This window comes from Pseudopipra pipra, chromosome 2 (assembly GCF_036250125.1).
Source record: "Pseudopipra pipra isolate bDixPip1 chromosome 2, bDixPip1.hap1, whole genome shotgun sequence".
Taxonomy (NCBI): domain Eukaryota; kingdom Metazoa; phylum Chordata; class Aves; order Passeriformes; family Pipridae; genus Pseudopipra; species Pseudopipra pipra.
Window position 1 is genome coordinate 61769166 of NC_087550.1, and position 21848 is coordinate 61791013.

Here is a 21848-nt window from a genome sequence, read left to right on the forward strand (position 1 = left end):
GGGCAAAACAGACTCGACTTGGGCAAATTAGTTTAGTATGATTAGTTTAATTTATTGCCAATCGAATCAGAGTAAGCTAATGAGAAATAAAAACTAAATCTTAAAGCATCTTCCTCCCCCCCTTCTTCCTGGGCTTGACTTCATTCCTGATTTCTCTACCTCCTTCCCTGCAGTGGTGCAGGGGGACGGGGAGTGGGGGCTGCGGTCAGTTCACCACACATTGTGTCTGCCGCTCCTTCCTCCACAGGGGGAGGACTCCTCACACTGTCCATGCTCCAGCGAGGGTCCCTCCCACCGGAGACGGTCCTCCAACATGAGAGCTTCCCATGGCCTGCAGTTCTTCATCAACTGCTTCAGCGTGAATCCTCCACAGGGTCGCAAGTTCTGTCAGCAAATCTGCTCCAGAGTGGGCTCCTCTTTCCACTGGCTTCCCACAGGTCCTGCCAGGAGCCTGCTCAAGTGCAGGCTTCCCACGGGGTCAGCCTTCTTTCAGGCATCCACCTGCTCTGGTATGGAGTCCTCCATGGGCTACAGGCGGATCTCTGCTCCCCCGTAGACTCTCATGGGCTGCAGGGGCACAGCTGCCTCACCATGGTCTGCACCACGGGCTGCAGGGGAATCTCTGCTCTGGCTCCTGGAGCACCTCCTGCCCCTCCTTCTTCACTGACCTGGTGTCTACAGGGCTGTTACTCTCAAATATTCTCACTCCTCTCTCTGGCTTCAGTGGTGCAGTTCCACATACCCCACCACCACCCCTGCCCCATCTTAAATCTGTTATCCCAGAGGGGCTATCAACATTGCTTCTGGGCTTGGCCTTGGCCAGTTATGGGTTGGTCCTGGGGCCAACTGGCATTGACTGTGTCAGGCATGAGGGAAATTTCTGGCAGCTTCTCACAGAAGCTTCCCCACTACTAAAACCTTGCCATGCAAACTGATACAGCTGCTTATTAATATTAAACTTATAATCCTTCTTCTTAGTGAAATAAATTTAATTGGCTTATTACTATTGCAAATGTGCTGTTTCTGAGACTGAAATGTTTTTAGCTCTTTGTACTTACCTAAAGAGTATACCACTTCAGTAGAAGAATGGCTGTCCTTGGAAAAAGAGAATTATTACAATGGCTCATTTTGGACCAGTTTAATGAGACAGTTAAATTCTGCAACATGCAGAATTTCCTTTTGTCCAGCAAAATATTTAAAATTACTTTAGCCTTCGGCAGATATTGTACTGAGTATTTGTGGAAAAAATAAAACCAAAACAAATTAGCTACTTAAGACAAACCTCCAGTTTATAAAACAACTGATGGCATTTAAATATTTTAATCTGCTTTACTAGCAGTGGGATCTGACAAAACAATAAAGCATTGGAACACCATTTTACATTAACATTACAAAATACAGCAAATGTTTTTCTTTATGTATTTACATAAGCAAACATATATGTATTCAAAATAGAATGCATCTCACTGTCTGGCAATAATTATATAAGTACAGTGCATGGTTGATTGGATGGGATAGATACATAGGAATTTTTACCCTGAAGTGTATAAAGGATGCACACCAGCTTAGGAGATACATGGTGAGCTTCATGTCTTTGGACATTTTTCAGATACAGTCTTAACAGTAATAAAATGTCAATCTACTTGAAAAATTGTTGGTTAAAATTTTTTTCAGATGAAGTGGGGGTTTTTGGATGCAGATATGACAGACTGACTCAGCATGCTTTACCTGTGAGGTAGGGGATGGCCCTAACCCTCTGAACTAATCTGTATGAATGAATGTTTTCTCTTTTTTTTTTTTTTTAACTGAAAAATTATAAAAATTTCCGTTCCAGTCTGATGCGTAATGAAAACATTCACATTTTTTTGCAAGATAGAAGTGTTGTTCTGAAGCTGGTCATACTAAACTGTGGGGTTCATCCCAAGTGTGGGCCCAATGCTGTAAATCCTGGTTTAAAACAGCTGAACTTTGTCATCTGTCTGCAGCATAATGAATCTATTAATTGCTATTTACTGATGAACAACCTCCTGCAGGTCTGGTATGGTGCCCAGAACAAATTCAGATCCTGACTGTCATCCTCACTAAGGCAAACTGCACAAAAATCCATTAACATTTTGGTGCAAGATGGCAGAATCAGGCCTCACTAAACTGTCAAAAATGTCCACAAAGAGCTGGAGATATTGGTCTTTAACTGCTGTGCATTCTTGGCTTTGAGAGGCTTCTCAGGCAAAAGCTGGTGATCACTCAATAAAACCTCCTGAGTGCTCAAAGAACCAAAATGTCAGGCATCAGTTATCCCTGTTTCTAAGCAAAAGATAAGTGTTATCTCCAGCTGTCAATTAAAGAAATGCTGTCAATCCTCTTAGGTCCAAAACATAGGTTTTATTTTAATAAGCTGGAAAAAAATGATTGTTCAGAGTCATCTTCTAATGAAACCTCAAGCCAGTAATTGAAACTCTCTCTGACTGTAGTGAAGTATTCCCTGTCAGTATTTGCAACCTGAGCAATTTGACATCGTGGAAGAGGAACAGAAGGTGAAATGAAATAGAAACGGTGAGCTGATATGCTCTGCCACATGGGTGAAATGCAGATAGTAAGCAGAGAGCATAAGCTGTGATTGTTAAATGTTCAATAACAGTTTACCAAGTGCAAGCTGGTGAAGGAGGCTGCGCAGACCAGCAACTGGAGCCTCAGGAGTCTTGGGAGGAATTGAGCCCTGGAGAAGTGCAGGGCCATATGCATCATACAGTATGCAGGTAGGCTTTGTTCCCTGGCACAAATGGGCAGTAAGACACAAAAGCTGGCTGTCCCATCTACTTCTTTCTCTTGCAAGGCCAGAGAAACTTGCATCAAGACAGACACAAAATGTGGCAATTCCCTCCACTAGTGGAAGCCTCTGTGTTTCCTTTCCTCTCACACACAAGTTTAAAGGCCTTCAATCCCCTATCATCATATGAAGGCAATCTGGTTTGGTGGCAGATCTTGAGCCTCAGACCTCTACTCACAAAAGACCTTTGGTTTTATTACTTCCTACTTATTCCCTGAGGTGCCTGTTCCCAGGGGAAAGCCATTAATGACCGCGAGCTGATAGATGACACGCATCACTGCAACGGGGCTACAGCATGACACTTAGACCCAGAGATGGAGGCTGAGGCCTGTGGAATGAGTCAGTGTCACCATAGGCATGCAGAGCTCCTGTGTGACCAGTGCATGGTGGCTCTGACTATCTCAATTTGGAGGAAAGGGCTCATAAAGCTATTAGATTTAGGTATACTGTATATATAACAACAAAATTGGTTTCTTTGAATTTGGTCAAATACCCAGCCAGCTTTTAAGACCTTGTCTCCCACAGATCAGTATCTTAAGCTAAAAACTTCTTCCAAAGACTCCCAGCTAGTAGGCTACAATCAGATTCAGTTTCTCTCTGTCCTTCTCTTTCTTTGACTTAGTGGAAATTTAATTGTTCTGTGAAAACTGAAAACTTCAAGGGAAGGACTGATAAAGGTATTGGAGTTTGGTTTCTGGATGGGCAGTGTTTTTTCCAGAGAAACTGGAATACATCCTGGTTCTAATGAGATTATGGCTGCAAAATTTATGGAATGAATCAAATGCTTGGATTTAAGTTTTGTCAGTGAATGCAACATTTATATTTCTTCTCTGCAGCAAAGTCCCACTGGCTTCAGTGACATTGGCTGTGATGCCCAAAAGAAAGGAGTTTCTTGACTAGGCGTGTCTGTCAAACAATGTTCTTTATGGAATGTATTTTGCCCTTGGAACTATGCAGGTGGAATACAGTGCCACTTAAAAGTCCTGTTATATTTCAAGAGAGCCCCATTTGCCCATAAATATTTCATTAAGGCTGAGTCCTAGTAGTGCAAGTTACTGACCATTCCTGAGCAATCTGCCTTAACAGCAATACAGCAAAACTAGGGAAAACAATTTTTAGCAACTAACAGTTTTCTAATAATTCTGGCCCTACAAATCCTAAAACAAAACCAGGAGGACATTCTTCAAAATGGCCTTTTTAAACCAAAAACAATGAGAGATGATCTGCTGCAACCTTTTACTGAAAGCTTTACTTATGCAAAACTTCCTCTGACATAACTAAAATCAGCCTTTGTTAGAATCGAACAGAGGTATGGACCTGGAACAGTTCCTGAAATTATTTAGCAGTGTTATGCCTGGTTTTCCAGTCTTCTCTCACTTTACTTCCTTGACAACACCAGTGGGAAGGAGCAGGGAATCAATCCAAATAATTACTTTTGAAAATATTACTTTCAAGTTTTAAGCGGAACACATGAAACACGAACACATGAAATTTTTGAACAGAAATAAAGTACAATACATAAAATAAAGATTACAAATGGTGGTAGAAACAAAGGATCATTTAAGTATAATTTCTCTCTGGAGATTTCTAACTTGAAATACAGAACAAATGGCAGAAAAGCCCAGTGACATTTCAGAATGGTTACTCAGAAGGAAAAAATAACCATGAAACAGTTAAAAAATTGCCCATATAATTAATCTATAGCAGTTTTAATAGATTTTCTTTAATAGTTTAAAATTTATTTTAAATATATATTAGCAAATTAACCATAATTTTATTCAAAATTTGGTAAAGTGCTCATTCAGTTAATGATAACAAAACTCGACTGTAGCAAGACAAACTAGCTGGAGCCTATTCTGCAAGAACATCAAAGGACAGCTTAGCTTTCATTTGCAAAGAGAAAAGAAAGGCGTAAGTTTCTTCACAGCCCATATTATAGTACCAGAAATTGCATTTTTTCTTTAAGAAATATATCCTTTAGAATATTAAAAAAATAAGTTTAATAAAGCCTGTGCTTAAAACAGCCAAAGTACTGTATGAAAAAAAATTGCACATTTGATACCATTAAAACCCTGTTTTTCATCCACAGGGTAATATGAGGAGTATATGATGTTATTGGAAAGTCTCTTGAACAGGGCTGATTTTCCTAAGCTATCAGAGCTTCTCCCAGCCAGGTGAAATTTTCAGCAAACGCACGGTGGTTGTCATGGCAGCTGCCAGCCATCACACACCACTAACCTTTTCGTTCCCTGGGCTGATACTTCCCTTAGAGGTACCATCCAAATGATGTATTCCTATTGTGACCATTGAGTAATCCTTAGCCATCATTTTTGCCTCCTTTTTCAAACTCTTCATTTGTGCTAGCTGGAGCTGTCTGGAATCATATGCAAGTGCTGGGATAGTGTTCACTAAAATCAGCTGGAAAGGTTTCTTCTCCTCCTTGTAGCGACACTGAATGTAACGAGAGAAAGCTGAGCGGTAGGTTTTATTGAACAGTGTATATACGAGTGGGTTGACAGCTGAAGAAAGGTAACCAATCCAAACAAATATGTTAAGGAGTCCTCCAATGACTTTTTCATTGCATGACTCCTTGCAAATTACAGCCATCACATTGGTGATGAAAAATGGACACCACATCACAACAAACAGAAAGAAGACAATGCCAAGAACCTTGGAAGCCTTCTGCTCATTGCTGATGGATTGCATGGTTCTTCTCCCAGAAGTCCCCATGTCTCTGTTCAAGGAGCGCTGAAAGAGTTTTTCTGAGGACAGGGAACTCTGAGGGAGGAAGCTAAATGAAGCAAACTTGGTCTTTGGGCCAATGTCATCCACACATAGCATAGCTTCCTTCTGCAGCGACTTGATGGTTAAAAAGTAAGTGACTACCATGATGGTTAGAGGGATGAAGAATGCCACGAAAGAGCCTACTAGAACAAAATTCTCATCTGCAAGTAAGCAGCTGCAATTCTTAAACACTTTAGATTTATCTTGTAGTCCAAAGACGGGTATAGGCATGGAGATACCTGAAGGTGGATCAGAGAAAGAAGAGATTAAACACAATAATGAAAAACAACATTTCCGGTCTCCAAGAATAAAATAAACTAACATCTACCTTTGTTTTACCTCTGGCTGAGGTGATCTTAGCATATTACCTCTGCCACAGGCAGAATACATTTGTTTACATCCAACTGTCCCATGACACACGGTAGCCACAAAAGCATAACTCCTTAAATTCTTGGATTTTGCCCCTTTATAATGATCTCCAGACTTGCGTCTTGGTTCCTGCCACCTTTGCAAAGGCTTTTATGAACTATGATCAAGATGATACTGTCTTTCTTTTCTGAAGTGACTTAAGAGTGATCTTGGACTGTTTCACAGTAGAGAATTAGAACTGTTCTGGCACTGGTTTCTGTGTAGGCTGGGAAATTCTGGTGTCAGGAAAAAAGATAATTTTTTATAGTAGGTCTACGAGTAATCTTTCATTGGGTCTTTCCCTTCTCTTCCTGTAATCTCCATACAGTCAATGTAGTCTAAATGCTAAAAAAACTTTCCATGGCAATGAAAATGGCAATGAACAATGGGGACAAGTTAAGCCCTGAGAGACACCAATATGAGGCAGCCTGAGATGTGGTTTCCCTTCAGAACTGCAAAAGTCCTTTCACAGCATTGCCAAATGCTAGAGCCTGCCCTCTCAACACACAGCTATGCAAACTTTGTCTTTCCCTGGAGCATGTGCTGCATCCTTGCCTTGTCATGGATGGTAAGGCAAGGGGATGAAGTCCATTCTCCTTGGACTGCTCTGTCTGCTTCAACCTACTCAGTCATTTCCTCAGGGACTTCTGCAAATGCTGGTAGTGCCTGGGCAAAATCAAACAGCTGCTGTTTCTTTGCTTGTTCTTTTGGGCTTTTTTCAGCATTTGTCTCTTCCCCTCCATGCTTCTCTCGATGAGAGGCAATGTTCAGACAGTGACAGGGATGATGTGCTGTGAAGACAGCAGAAGTGGAGTTGTGAAGCAGGGGGTGATAATGCAGCCCTGTTTCGATAAAAGCAGCTAGGAGTCTGATTCCTGTGGAAAGTTAGCATAATCTGGGAGCTTGAGTTCGATTTGCATTTTTTAACAGAAATCCCAGTCGCTGTATTTGGCTTATGAGGAAGAAAAACATTAATTAGAGAAGAATTTCTTATGATGTGAGGAGGATGATGTGCCCTACTTTGTTCAATGTATGCCCAAGAATGTCCCTACTGGTTCACAGATGAGTTCTGAAACATCAGCTTTTCAATGGAACCTCCCTCTACCTCTCTTTCCCTTCTTCCCACTCTGGTGCTTAGACTGGGAGCCCTTTAAGAGCATAAGCTATCTCTTCATTTCACACACTTCCAGTGCCCAGTGCAACACCTCCAGTCCTAGAGGAAGGCTGTGGAGTACAGGCTCAATACAAAAAATAATAATAACAGTAATAATAATATTAGACTATTATTCTCTTCAAATGCTTCAGTCTTTTGGTGCTTCTGGAACTTCTACAAAGACCTTTATTTTTCTAAGAACACTGTAGCTTAATTTATCTTTGCAACTTTGAACTGAGTCATGGCAATGTCTCAGGCCAGTTTAGAAAACTGCTGCTCTTATCTGCCCAGGGCAGAAGCTGGTGGAGAGCCTGTGGTGTTACCCTTTCTGCTCCTGCTGCACAAGCTCTAAATGCTTGAACTTGCACTAGGAGAAGCCGGTGGCTAATATGCAAACTTGTGCATGTGTGGCACCTTCTGAGTTGAGCTGACAGAAACTTCAAGTGACTCCAGGAAAGCTGCTGGCTAAAAAGGTCAAGTTAATCTGACTGACAGCATGGAGGAAGAGGTCACCTGCAGGAAGCCAGACTGCCCAGCTGCAGCTGAGTAATCTGTGTTGTTGAGCACCTCCAGGGAAATGAGGAATGCTTTGAAGTTCCTTTTCTTTTTCAGGATGAGTTGAAGGGGTGATGAAGGCACACAGTGCCTTCCAGCATTAAACTTCAGCTGCATGAAGACACAGCATTAGTCAGAGCAATACTACAAGTTTCCAGTCTGCTTCTGCCCTGTGCTGATAACAGCAAGGCTGTTTTTATATTTCAGTCAAAGACCTAGTGTGAACTGCAGAGATAAAATAAACAATGGTATTGACAGAGTTAAAAGATGCCTTTCATTACTACCTTATGGTTCAGCTGCATGAGGAGGCGAGTGCAGAGGCAGCAGCACTATAAAGAGGAAAATTTTAGCATAATTGCATGCTTTTTCAAGTAAAGGGCCTAAGTCAGTTACAACTCCTCACCTGAAACACAAGAGCAGCAAATCCCCAACTGCTTTGTTTTGTTGTTAGCAGCTTCTGGAGACCGGCATCTAAACCCAGATTTCTGGCTTTAAAAAATGGAAATGAGCTTCAGCTTGCAGCTGAAGTTTCCACATTTCCTTGTCATTCCATTAACAAGCACAAAAGTGCTGCACCCATCAGAGCTGTAGAAGGCATTGCTAGTCATGTAAATTTTTCTGAGTGACCATTCAAGGCATCTTTCCCCTACAGCCACAGGTAAGAGGACTGTAGAGTTTGAAAACAGCAGAGGTACCACATTTCAGTGGCAAAGAACATTAACAGCTGTAGCCTGCTTTTTGTATACACCCCAGTTCAGCTGATGCAGGGGATCCCACAAATTATATCGTGGCATTCCTGCATGGAATAAATAAACTTCCAGCCCATTTTTCTGTTTTCCTATCTATCTCTACAGGGACTAAACTTACTGCTCCCTTCCTGAAAGGAGCAGAGTTTGTCACTCTTCAAAAGGTGGTCTTTGGCTTCTGCAACACGAGTATAGCAAATCCCATGAGGACCCAGGGATCAAATTCAAAGGCAGTCATGTTTAAACTGTAAATAAAGGAGCTTCCATGTGCAATCCACATCCACTATTATGATGGAATTTTTAGGAAGCATCACATATGGCCAAGAATATCACCCACACATCACTGAGGTTTGGTCAAGATCAAACCTGTAAATCCGTAACAAAAAGTCCTGGTATAAGTTGCATTAACATTGTTGCAGCTGACCAAACGAATTCTTTGAAAGTTGAAGCTCAGTGATGTATTTCATCTTGTTGTTTCAGAAGTATAATTCCTTGTTGGTTTATGGTCCTTGCTTTCCAACTCCCTGCTCTTGGTGACTGTTGATGTTTAAGAAGATACAGATGGTGCCTGAGCATTCAAATGTCATAAGAAGAAAATAAACTTCACAAGAAAGGGTCATTCAGTGCTACCAGATAGGGACAAACACATATTTGGGAAATGGAGCATGTGCAAACAGAAGATCTGGATGAAACAACTTGATAGGGCTGTAACAGAACAGCTATTCCACACCCTGCCCATTCCATGTTCCCAGCTCCCCCCAGCCCAAAGTCAATCTGGAAAAAACCTAGTTATCCCCTGAGGGCTTTTTTACGGTTTATCTTTCTTGGCTTCCAAAACAAACTAAACTGAGGCACGAGGAAGCATTCAGCACAGAATGGGAGCATCCATTCAAGCCCTGAAGGTACATTAGCCACTCCATTTCCAGTTGACATTCCCACTTTAAACATTTTCCCTTGTGGACAAACCCTAAATATTATGTTCCTCTGGTACAAGGTGGTTTATTTATACAGCTTGATTTATACAAGGTGGCTGTCTCAAACTAGGGATTTTAATAAACCACACAACAGATCCCAAAAAATAAAGAGCAGTAATAAATCCTGCATTAAACCTCAAGCATTTGGGCACAATTTCAGAACGACAAAAGGCTCTTGAAAACACCAAAGGTTACGAAGTAAAGCAATGGCATCCTTCTTTTTGTTCTCTCAAAAAGCCTGGTAAAACTGACAAAGGTTGATTTAGTGGAACACATTGCTGACTTCAGAGGTATACAACAGCCATAAAACCACTTTAGCTGGACAGGTAAACTGGGTTTGCAGCTGCCTTGAGCTGCTGAGGCTATCAATAAATTAAAGCTAGAATTTACAATATGCCCTGCAGGATGGCACACTCGTGTTACTTAGGGTGAACTGATAAGGTCAAGGTTCCTTCTGTGAAGTCTCCTTCAAGCAGAAACTGTCAGTCACATGCTTTCACCTCACATATATCCATTTCAAATTATTTTAATTCAAATGAGCCTTAATACCGTGTGCCGTAATACCATGTACCTTGACAAATGTCCAAGGGATAGAAATCACCTTTTTGAAACGTCATTACAGTTTCTCAATAAAATTTGGCACCTTGGTTCACCTTCTCATGAAAAAAAAAAACAAGACCTCCCCATCTGAAGTTTTAGCACTCACATTGATTCAGACATACAGGTTACAGGCCAGCTCATGGGCCACTGCACAGAGATGTGCTGTGACACTGAATCTGAAAGGATTTCTGCTTGGAGAAACAAGTCTCTCCTTCAAGCAGCTCAACGTGGCAATACTGTCTAATTTCTTTATAAAGGCCCATGCCCAGTATCTGATGCCCTTTTGTGGTCAGAAAATGTCGTCCTTTGGTACATCTACACATTCAAACAACAAACAGTAGTCCATGTACACTCGCCTGCTACATCCCAAGTCATACAAGGCATACTCTCAGTTTCATGTTGCATAAAAATTTCTTTGTTGCACACTGCCATCATATTATTTTCGATATTTTTTACTTAAATAACCACACAAAATAGTATTTATTCATTTGGGCTGACATGGTGTGTGTTTGCTTGCTCTAGGAACACAAGCCACAGTCAGTCACTTGCAGAGGGAGGACCATGGACCGTGTTCTCTCCTGAGTATCCAAGATGTAAATATGCCTGAATCTTATATCAGGAGCTGGAGTTTAACCACAGCTACTTTCATTTAAACATCTGCAGAAGAGCCACTCAATCTGGCTCCATGTCTCTGCTTGGTGTTTGGCACTCACTTTTGTGGGAGTCATCATTTCCCTAGAGCTGCAAACACTTAGCTGTTTTTTCTGCATGCACCTGAAAATGTTCCCAGTCAATTCCTTTCCAGTCATGGCAAACCTTTCACTGTTATAATTTTTTGCTGCCAAAATAGTGCCAGCCACATTTTCAATAGCAAGGTTGTGCAGTTTGCTATTGGGTGGCAGTGCAGATGCAGAAATTTCCACCCGGGGAGAGGGGATGTTGAAAAGCTCTGGGTGGACTGAGAATCACCATCTGAGGCTGCATCTAGTTAGCATGAATGTTAAAAAACTTCTGCCTTTCCTAGTCGGTGTGGCAGTGTCCCCAAAGTCCTGGGCTAGAATTTCTTCTCACGTGTGAGACAAGCATGGAATTCTTCCCTAACAGTAGGCACATTTGTTGGTGGGGGCAGGAGTGGGTGAGGAGCTTTCTCTCACAAATCCCCACATAATGCTTGTTTCAGATGGATTTCTTTGAGAGCTAAGTGACTCATAATGCTGGTGGAGTATCGTCTCCTTTCTGCATCCTGAGAGGCTGTCCTCATAGGATTGGAATCAGAGTGGGTCCAGACATTTTCCACATCACTGTTTATAATCTAAATTTAGTCCTTTATTCAAGGGCACACATGGGTGGTTTTCTGTGTCTTTTCCTTGGAACACTTTATTTGGTCACACATCTTCTATTTAATACAACTGAAAGGAAAACTAATTTAAATTTAACTTCACATAGGGGGTGCCAGGTAATACTTGGATTACTCTATTAATTTTAAAATGGTTTTGTTCTTGGCAGCTTGGAAAATCTCTAAGGAAACATATTATTTAGCCTAGTAGAAGATAGATTAAATGCCTTTTATGTGTGAAAATTATTGTAATTGATCATTTATGGCATAAATCATCTATTTCACTTCAGAAAAACAAAATCAGAGAAGTCTGTGTCTTCCTAATATGTTTCTCATTTATGTCCTCACTCCTGAAGCCTATTTCTTACAAGAGCAGAGATGTGTCTCTCCAAATTAATTTAGAGGAATGTGATAATAAATTAAATAGAAATGGGGATTAGAGGAGAATTACCAGGAGGACAGTGCAAGAAATGAAGGACAGGTACCCCTTTTTTTGACATAAGTGATTAGAAATCCAGGGCTCAGAGCAGGGTCAGCTCTGAGAGAGGCAACAGCTGATGGAGTCGCTTGCTGCTTTGGTATAATCCTATTCACTTATAAAATGTGCAAACAGGCCAAAGGCAGCAAGAATCCAACAGCAGGAAGCAGTCTCTTTGCTTTTGACTTTAAGTGGTTTTCCTGCTTATACACACCTCAAATCCTCTTTGTTAGTTGTGCTGCAGGACTTGTTTACAGTCCTTCTTATTTTCTCGTTGGATTTTCCAGACCTTTTGCATAGTAATTTCCAGTCGAGCCTCTTCACAAACACAGTCTTTGCTTTTCAGCTAGTGAGATTATCTTTGGTTTGGGTTAAGGCTTCTGCCGTGCTTATTGGCTTCTCACAGAGATCTCAAAGTGAGAGAAGTTGTTATCCCTCTGTGTAATATGGTTACTCAGTCACTAAAAGGAGTAGCAGAGGCATATAGAAGTCTACACTTATCAAACAGTTAGAAAAAAAAAATAAATAAAGGTTTATAAATGTCCTGAAGAAATTTCTTTTGAAAAACGATCCAGGGACTGGGGATTTCAGATGATGCCATTCATGTTTGCAGCAGAGACCAATGGTGAATAGATCCCAGCATTTTCAACTGAACGAGCTGAAAGAGAAAGTCTTGTTATTGCAACCAAACCCTCTTAATTTAGTGCCCACACAGGTTGGCACAGGCTGCTTTCACTGTCTGCTGACTGCAGTGGGCAGAGGCGAAGCCTCCAAGGGATAAGAAACTGTTGGACAAAGCTGTGCTGCCTGGTCTGGTGTTTCATAAGCAGAGAGGCAGTCACACGTCCGAAAGCTAGTCTTGGTACCTCATTTGAACATTAATTATTTTAGTTGCTTCTTAACACGCTCGTAGTTATTCCCAGGTAATGACCGTCTCGACATGTGACTGACTGCCTGTTGCCTCATTTTAACTGAAGCTCTGCAGTGATTCTGTCTTTGTAGAGTAAAAGTCTTCCTTCTTGGAGTTAGCATACTGCTTGTATGAAACACCTGCAGGTAAAACCTTCACCTCTAGGGCCAGCAAATAGAAAGAATACGTAGAAACCTCAGAAAATTAAAAGACTTCCTCAATTTATACAGAAATTTTCTTTTAGATGACACATACTTGCATTCAATCTGCTTGTTTACTATAGCATTTATATCTACTGAGGGGCACATAACTTCTTCTAAACAAGTCAGAAATACCAAACTGCCGAGTAAATAGAATTTTGTACAATATGGCTCAAGAAGAAAATAATGTGTAATACACGCCATTTTCTTCTCCAGGTCTGTCATGGATTTGATTAACCTTCTTTTTACTGTTCTTGGTTAGACCTCATGGTCTTATTATGAATATTTTAGTGATGTTAAACCTGGAGAAAGATGTCAGAAGACCCCAGCCCTAGACTCAGTAAGGGCGTCAACCTTTCGACAAGAAGTAAATGTCTTTGCCTTGTGTAGATTATTGTGTAAATACAAAACATTATAAATGCATGTACAGGAAAGAAGAGGCAGACAAGAAGGTATCCAGGCCTGCTTTTGCAGCAGAAGGCCAGATAGAGCGGTTTAGCTCCAGGATGTCCAGGAGGTTAAAAGCCAACAATAGAGACAGCCTAAAAATCCTTTTCCTCTTCACTGATCGAGAGGAACCCACTCACATTGATTCCCAGTAAGGAGCATACTATCAGGCCATGCAGAGCCAACTTGTTCACCTGAGAAAGCACCATCTCTGTGTTTCCCAAGTGAAAACTTAGCCTATCCTTAGAGATGGGACAAAGAAATGTTTACGGGAGTCATTCAGCAGTATTTTGGTACCACATCGCCACATCACATCTGAGATGAAATTGCTCCTCTTGCAGTCTGGTCTTTGGTGAGATTGAGACTTATCACTGTCCCTGAGCCTGGAAAGACTAGATACTAAGATGGTGTCTGGCTAAGCCTGGACAGGAGGCCAACAAAGCAGCTTGCCCAGGGGATGCTGGCTGAGCAGAGCTCAAGTCCAAGAAAGACAGACAGCAGTTACAGTCCTGCCATCAGCTGGAGGTTGGAAGGGAGATGGGCTTGATGTTCTCCTCCAGGGAACATAGGCTGATGTCAGCTGTGTAACCCCTTCATCCGTGGTGATTAGAAGTAATGAGTAAAGAGCTGAATATTTAGTCTGAAAAATTGCAAGAGATTCTGCAGGTTTTCAGCCTAGCTCTGTGCAGAAGGATGACGTGCTCCTTATTCTATTTAAGATTGCTAGTTCTGTGGCTCAGCAAAATGAAGCGAAGCATGTTAAACACCCTTTTTCTGTTCTGTGTACTCAGTTAATGTGGGTTTTAAGTTCTCTGTAGCAACGGTTTAATTTCTACTCAAAAGAAGTTACAAATTTATGGTTGTCACTGGCTTAGGTAAATATGTTAATCTGAAAAGTGCCTCTGTGTGGGATCAACTCCAGCCACCTGTCATATCCCTTCTGTTTAGCATGGGACCTCTCTGTATTCCGTGTTGGATGGCTTCACAATGTTCCCTGTTCTGCCTGCTAGGACAATAGATTTGGGAATAATTGTGCTTTGAGAAAGAAAGAAATACCATATCTTTGTTACAGGATCCTCCTAGATCACACACTATCAGTCTGTCTTTTTAGCTATGAATCTCCTGAGGGGTCCTCAGGGCTAATTTATGATGTGATATACATGCTGCACGCACAGTAGAAAACTTATCGTAGCAATAAGCTAGAAATTGTGGAAAGATCTTAGATATTCCACTACCATAAGCAACTAACGTGATGCCTCTTGGAGCAGTCTAAGTGATAAGATCCTCTACTATCCCAGTTTTTATACTTCTGTGCTTCTAATTATTACATGATGTGACTTGTTGAGTGCTGATAGTTTACTGAACTCTGCCTTAATCCTCCACTGAATGGAATAGATTTCTGTTGGTATCTCTGAGAGTTCTTCAGCAGTGCTACTTGGCCTTGTTTTGTAGTTTAAAAGGAGACTGAATGTAACTATCAGATAAAATTTTTAATTATTATTTTTTTTTATAACAATTTCACACTCCGTCTGAAGGCCACAGATAACCAAAACTGTAATTCTTCTGGATTTTGTAGACCTCAGACCATGTCCCAGTTTTTTCTCCATGCCTTCTTTTGCGGTTGCTTGCAGAGGCTGCTGATTGGGCAAACGGTCAGCTTATCACTAATCATACAAGGAGACTGAAGCAATGGCAGGAGAGTTATCAGGGTAGATGCCCTGATGTGATGGATAATTTGGAAGGAAAAACAGAATGAGAAGCAGTTTAGAGGCCTGCACTGGTCTGCAGATCGTGATTCAGGATGCTGTACTTTATGTTTCACTGCCCACCCTGTGGCTAATGCCCTTCAGCCTGACTGAACTGCTCCTCTGTGGAGTCAGTCAATGCCTTGGTCACATTTAGAAGGCAGGGTTGAAGAAGAGATGAAAAAGGGATAAATCATATCTGCCCATATTTCCCATCTACAGGTATCTGTGAGTGCTATAGCATGATTCCTAGGGTTATCTTTCTGCTAAATGTCACAAAGCACCTTGAAAATGAAGAATTAATACATAAACTGTCCTTGCAACAAGAAATGCAGGAGGGATCTCCTCATGTCCTGTAGTGATATGCCAGGCACTGCTGGTTTTAACTGGTGAACATTCAAACTAAAACTTCTGGGTACTTCTGTGCTTGTAAGGAGAAATTTACACTGCTTACTCAGTGCACCTGAGAACTAAACCCAAATAGTATTTCTGTCAGGATACTCACAGTTCAGCTCAGTCTCTGATCCTAGCAGTAGCGGTCAATTTGATATTTCGAAACTCAGATCAAATACAAAATGATAACAAGGGCAATGTTCTGCCAAAAAGAAACAAGTCTTCCCAGTGGGTGTGATTTACTTTCAACATAAAAGCAGGATTGAATGCTGTGAAATACACAGATTCCAGTTTTGAACAGCCAGAAAAGAGAGCCCTTATCACAATGCCACAGCCTGCTTTCAGAACGTCTTAGGAGTTCAACAGGCTATATTCCATCAATGACTCTGGAGGATATCATAGGAGAAATCTGCTGACAGTTATTTCTAAATTTGTTGCAGGTAATTAGAAATATGTTGTCTCAGTTCTAACAAAACCTCTGACTCTTATTTGCTGGGCTTCTGCTTACAAAGGATGCCAATGGTCCAGGCCAGGAAATGCATGGGGAAAGGTAATTACAGCCTTGGTGTGTGATAGTTTGCAATATTCCTGCTAATTGGGATAAATGTAAGGATTTCATTTGAAAGTAGAATTCTGTGATACATATATCTTTCTTAATATCAAAAAATGGAACATCTAGCTTAAGTCAAATTTAATTCTTTAAAATGCATAAAAGAAGTTGTGAAATTGCTCTGTATAATTTTTAAATGAATGAAATTTTCTCTCTTCTTGACATTTTCTTTTATGCGACGCAGTGCTACTTTATCAACACCATTTTTCATTTAGAAGATGATTAAATGCAATTACAGTGTACAGATGACAGAGTTTATAATTCCCAGCATAATTCCTTGCACACTTCTCTTCTGCTCATCTGTATTGTATGTGGCTTCTGCTGTGTGGATATCCCAACTCCTCTGACTAAAGATGCTCAAGTAACTTCTTGGCAACATGGAATCCCCTTTTGAGCATGTACTATTGTACAGATCTCCTGGGAAAAGACTAGAGCAGCCTGTGAACATGTCCTTTCTGCATTTTGCAACACCTCACATTGCACTTTCTGCAGAAAAGGGTATCCTGCAATAGGACCCAGGCTCATCCTTCCCCCTCCACATGGGAAATCCATTATGGATGCTTGTATGTATTGTACACTGTGCTGGGAATATGACTGGCTAAAAAGTACATCCTTTCAGAGGAGGGGGAGTAATTTATAATAGATACTATGCTGTTATTGCCTTTTTTCTTAACACATTCCATTTATGGATATATCTATCTCTGATATATCCTACGAAGAGAGACTGGCCATACTGTAGGTCATATTGCCACCCACCAACTTATTCATTTAAAGAAACCTGACAATAGGACAGGCCTGGACCAAGTGAAATTAATGTTTCTTTGCCTGTAGCTTCAAGAGGAAGAGGACTATGGTCCTTGTGGTCTTCAAAACAATGACAAGTTTAAAAAAAAGACAATTAGCAAATTCTTTCATCAGTACCCTAACCAGCTTCTTTCCATATAGCTCTGCTATTAAAAATACAGCTCTATCGTTTACAACTTGTCTTTAAAAATAAAACCAAAGCAGAAAGAAACACCACGTATTAATGCTGTAACCACTCCTCATTCCTTTTTTCACCCGTAAGGCAGAATGTTTCTTGCAAAAGAAGTGCTCACAAAATGAGTGTGTGCCTTTTTCACAGGCAATAACCTTCATATCATCTTGGTGTAATTACCCAAAGAATACTGTAAATGTATACATAATATTCTTTATTTTTATATTTAATTATTCTTCATTTAATGATACATATCTACTGGTATAATGTGTTCTACCCCATCCAGATGTATGCCAGGTTGCTCACTGTGTCTAGTTTGGAAATGTATCCCTATGGACATAGGGATACATATGAACCTATGTTGTTTCTTAATCTCTGTATTTCCAAATCCAGAGAATTCAGAAAGCATTTCAATCATTAACATTCCTTTGAGCATTTTTTTCATAAAGAAAACAATAAGGTTAGTAACACACCTGTGTCAGATAATGAAAAAAACGTAAACAAGTTTAAAATGCAAGCTTTTTGAACCTTCACGGTTATGAGAGGGAGATATGGGTGGTAAGCTGACGGTCTGGTGGATGAGATGTGTTCACTCTTCTGGGAACAACAAATCAAGTAAAGGATTCTGTTACATGGGAAATACAGGAATAATTGACATCAATGAGGAAAGTAAATGGGATATTTATGTCTCTTTCTCAGAACCACCTCAAGTAATGTCTCATAACCAAGAATACATGTGCTAGTCAACTCAGAAATGTGCATCACAACAATGAATGTCAATTGCGTGGAACTGAATTTTACCCTCCCTCAGACAACCTATATGGGAAGGGCTTGTTCATTCATTAGTTGTCATGACTGTTGGAGTCATCAGTATGGCAATGAACTTTCTACTGAAAAAATTGTTGCTGACTACTGAGCCTCATACGCTGTGTCTCTATAAAGTAATAGAATGAAGAGTCTATTTCTGAGTTGATTTGAATCTCTAATACTTTATTTAAGAAATTTCATGCCATTTAAGAAATTTCATTATAATCGATGCAAATTTCTCTATATGTTGTGCAACAATTTTTGACAACATCATTATGGCCTTTTATTTTTATGGTGGCATAAATGTCACCATATGTCCACAAATGTCACCACTTTGTCCACAAATGCTAAAGGTTCCAGGGGATTGCCCAAACAAAAAAATCTACAATGTTTGCCCTTGAGATCCTCCAGCTGGAATGAGCAAACAGTATATTCACTCTCTGATTATACTCAAACTCTAATTTAAAGAGTATGATAAAAATAAAAGACCTGTTGATCAAGGAAATGATTATAAAAACTGCTAAGAATGCAAAGTCAAGTTTTCAAAAGAAGAAATAGAAGTGAAGTGTATGACTACATGGGAAAGAGGGTAGTGTAGTAGGTATTTCAAGTTTAGCTGCAGCATTTCCAAATTTAGGTGCTCAACTTTAAATCTATATTGTCAGAGTACAGTTCAGTGTGTAATTCTTTGCAATTTTATATATTTTGGCAGTATATTCCATTTTATAACAAATTGTCTTTTCCTATGCCAAGCCATCCCTAAAAAAATCCTAAATGAAATGGCAAATTATGTTGTCTGGAAGAAATGGATGTGTAGCAAATTCGGGATGGGGATTCCCAACCTGCCGCCTCTTGACTGTTTGTTGCCTTTTGAAAACTGTAAAGGGACTTTCAAATGAAAGCTGTCCTTGGCAGAAGGAGGAGTGAGGCAGAAGGAGGTCAAAGTTTTCAGCAAACCACAATCCAGAGACACTGGTGGTTGTACTCTCCCAATCCCTGCTGCTTCCCTGGCCCTTCATACTCCAGTAGGGCAACAAGAAGTCACGCAGAGAAATTGCAGGCTGCCTGTGGAGGAGGTGTAAGCCTCTGTGTCAGCAAAAGCTGCCAAATTATCAGGGGCTCAGTTGCACTGGACTTGTTTGGTATACCTGGAGGTAACTTCACCCTGCACTTTGGAGAATGTTGCTTCACATGCTACAGTATTTCTAATTTTTGAAGTCTCAAAAGCAATGGCAAAATTTTAGAGTTATGTGGTGGGAGGTATTTTACCAGCTGCATCCAGCTCGATGTTGGAATTTTTTTCTGCATGAGAGTTACTGAATAAATCTAAGTTGTTAGTGACTGGGGAGTGCAGAGACTGCCTGAAGGCAGTGAACAGATGTGTAGGCTGAGTGAGAAATGATAAGAGAAAACTCAGCTTAGGGTATTTGGGTTTCATCAGAATTCGCATTACTTAGACCATTAACAGAGGAATAGAGAGAAATAAGAACTGAGGAATGTTATATATATAACGACTTAACATTCATGACTGTAAGTCTTTTATGCGACCCTTTCAAGGATTTTTGGAAGAAGGAATGATGCACTGTTAGCCTCTCGCAAACCAATGTGTTTGTTAGTCCCACTTAGGACTCACTTTTACTCATATTTTTAGCATAGGCTCTATTCACAATTCTATAGATTCCAGTTCTATTCAAAATTCTAATTTTTCTAGCAAGGGGAAATGCTTTGGCTTTTTACACCTATTCTCAGTAATGACCTCTGTGCTTTTAAAACAAATGGAACAATTTTCAGGGTTTAATGGGCTTTTGCCTTCAACAGCTACAAATAATCTAATTATCTAGCCACCGTGGGTACTGGATGATTTAAGAATTAAAGACACGATTAGAATCTGTTACAGTAATTAGAATCTATTTTAAAGCAATTGCCTATGGCATTGTATGGTCTAGTGAAAGAAAGGCTGCTGGCTAAATGCTTTTCTTCCACTAAATGCAAAAACAAATGTTAGCACATATTTATTTTTTTAAACTGAGAAAGTCAAGATTTCAGAAGTCAAGTCAATCAAACTATTTGTGCTTTTTTTTCTGCTGTTGTTAGAATGCTTCATATGTCACTGAAGCCAATGAAAGGAAAATCACTGATTGACTGGTCTTTGGATCAATTAATTGAAAAAAATTATGAATGTAGTGAATAGAAGGAAAATTACAAATGTAGTGAACAAAAGTGTAATTACTTAGGTAAATTAGAAGTCATAATGAAGGAGATGTGGGTAGATAGGGAAGCACTACAAGAACTTCTGCAGGCCCTACAAATCATCTACAAGTATTTGCAGGAGTCAGTGAAGCAGGAGGATAAGGGTAACCCAACTGATGTAATGTTCGTGGATTTCTAGAAAGCTTTGACAAGACTCTTCGTCAAAGGCTGTTAAAGAAATTAAACTGTAATGTCAGAAGAAGAAAGATCCTCTTGTAGAAAAAGGATGAGTTGAAGGACAGAAAATTGAAAAACAAGTGGTGGGATTAAACAGTTTGTTTCCATAGTGAGAGTGGTAGAAGGTAGCATCCAACAAACCCCTGTTTTCATCAGTGCTGTTCAGTCCAGCCATGACCTATTTGCATGGACACTGGAACTTATTAAATGTGCTGGCAACACACAGCTGTTGGCTGTTTTTCCCTCTTCCTCTGCTAAAATGAACCTCTGCACAGGAGAATATAACATCTTTCATTTCTTTCTCTTGCTTTTTACCCTCCACCTAATGCATCAAGGAGTTCACAGGGCACCAGCTGAGCTGCAAACTACAGAAGCATGGGGAAGTCAAAAGATATCTATCTGAGACTGGAGAGCAAAACCTTGGATCTGAATTTGTAAGTCAGATGTCAGCCACACCGTGCACTGTGCAGGTTGTGTTGTTCCCAATACTGGCTCTGCCTGTGCCAGCTATCACAGAATCACAGAATGGTTTGTGTTGGAAAGGACCTTCAAGATCCTCTAGTTCCAACCCCCCTGCCATGGCAGGACACAGTCCACTAGACCAGGTTGCTCAGAGCCCCATCCAACCTGGCCTTGAACACTTCTAGGGGTGGGGCATCCACAACTTCTCTGGGCAGCCTGTGTCAATGCCTGACCACCCTCACTTCACCCTGGGGAGAGTTCTCAGCCATAGCTATGTGAAAATGCAAAGAGTTAAATAATTTGTAGCCCTGTCACTCTAAGTAGCACTGATAGTCTAGAAAGTGGTAAATGATGCATAGAGCACCTCTTTGTTCAGGAATCCTGTCCTACTAGTAAACAATATAGAAAGAACCTTCAGAAACCCATTTCCTACATATTCTGAGCTGGATGGTGGCAGGTCAGGAGGACAGGGTTAATGAATGACTCACAGCAGGTTGCATGGATGATCTGGGATCTGTCAAGGTTCCTAAAAATAATGGCTTTTTTTTTTTCTAATAATATAGTGATGTGCCATGGCGTAAACTCAGTCCAGCCTGGCAGTGACTAGCCCATCAGCTTTTTTATAGCTTGCTATGTGTTTTCTTCCCTGTCTGTACTCTGGAGTGCACATCCCATTTGCCAGTTTATCCATGACACTGTTGCATGCTGGGAACTGACTCGTCTTCCTTCAACTCATCTCCCCATGCCCCTTGCTTCCATAGGACTAGAAACCAGCTCAGCACCACTTCATTTCTGCCCACCTCAGTGTGCTTGCCTGCATTCATTTATATGAGATGAAGTTTATATGAGATGGAGTTTAGCCTATCAGCCCACCTGTTTTCCTGACATCCACTGTTCCCTTACATGTGTCCTTAGCCAGCTTCAGTAAAGCAGGACTCCATCCCCTTCACTCATGCCACAGCTGAGTAATTTCCAATAAAATAAGGAGTTGTACTTTTCAGAGTTATATA

The 21848-nt window shown here is 40.6% G+C and overlaps 2 protein-coding genes across 3 annotated transcripts in view; one reads left to right on the forward strand and one right to left on the reverse strand.

Moving 5' to 3' along the window:
- RB1 (RB transcriptional corepressor 1) overlaps window positions 1–21848 on the forward strand; it is a 544421-nt gene that overhangs the window by 78331 nt on the left and 444242 nt on the right. The gene's annotated exons all lie outside the window — the stretch shown is intronic.
- The window catches only part of LOC135410520 (S-formylglutathione hydrolase), a 52757-nt gene that overhangs the window by 23118 nt on the left and 7791 nt on the right, over window positions 1–21848 (reverse strand). Inside the window, exon 3 of one of the 2 annotated variants that reach the window (XM_064647301.1) lies at window positions 1124–5850. The exons of the other annotated variant lie outside the window; for it this stretch is intronic. Coding sequence (XP_064503371.1) covers window positions 5051–5850 — 800 coding nt within the window. The 3' untranslated portion in view covers window positions 1124–5050. Of the gene's footprint in view, window positions 1–1123; window positions 5851–21848 lie in introns of those variants that run through there. 2 annotated transcript variants of the gene reach the window in all.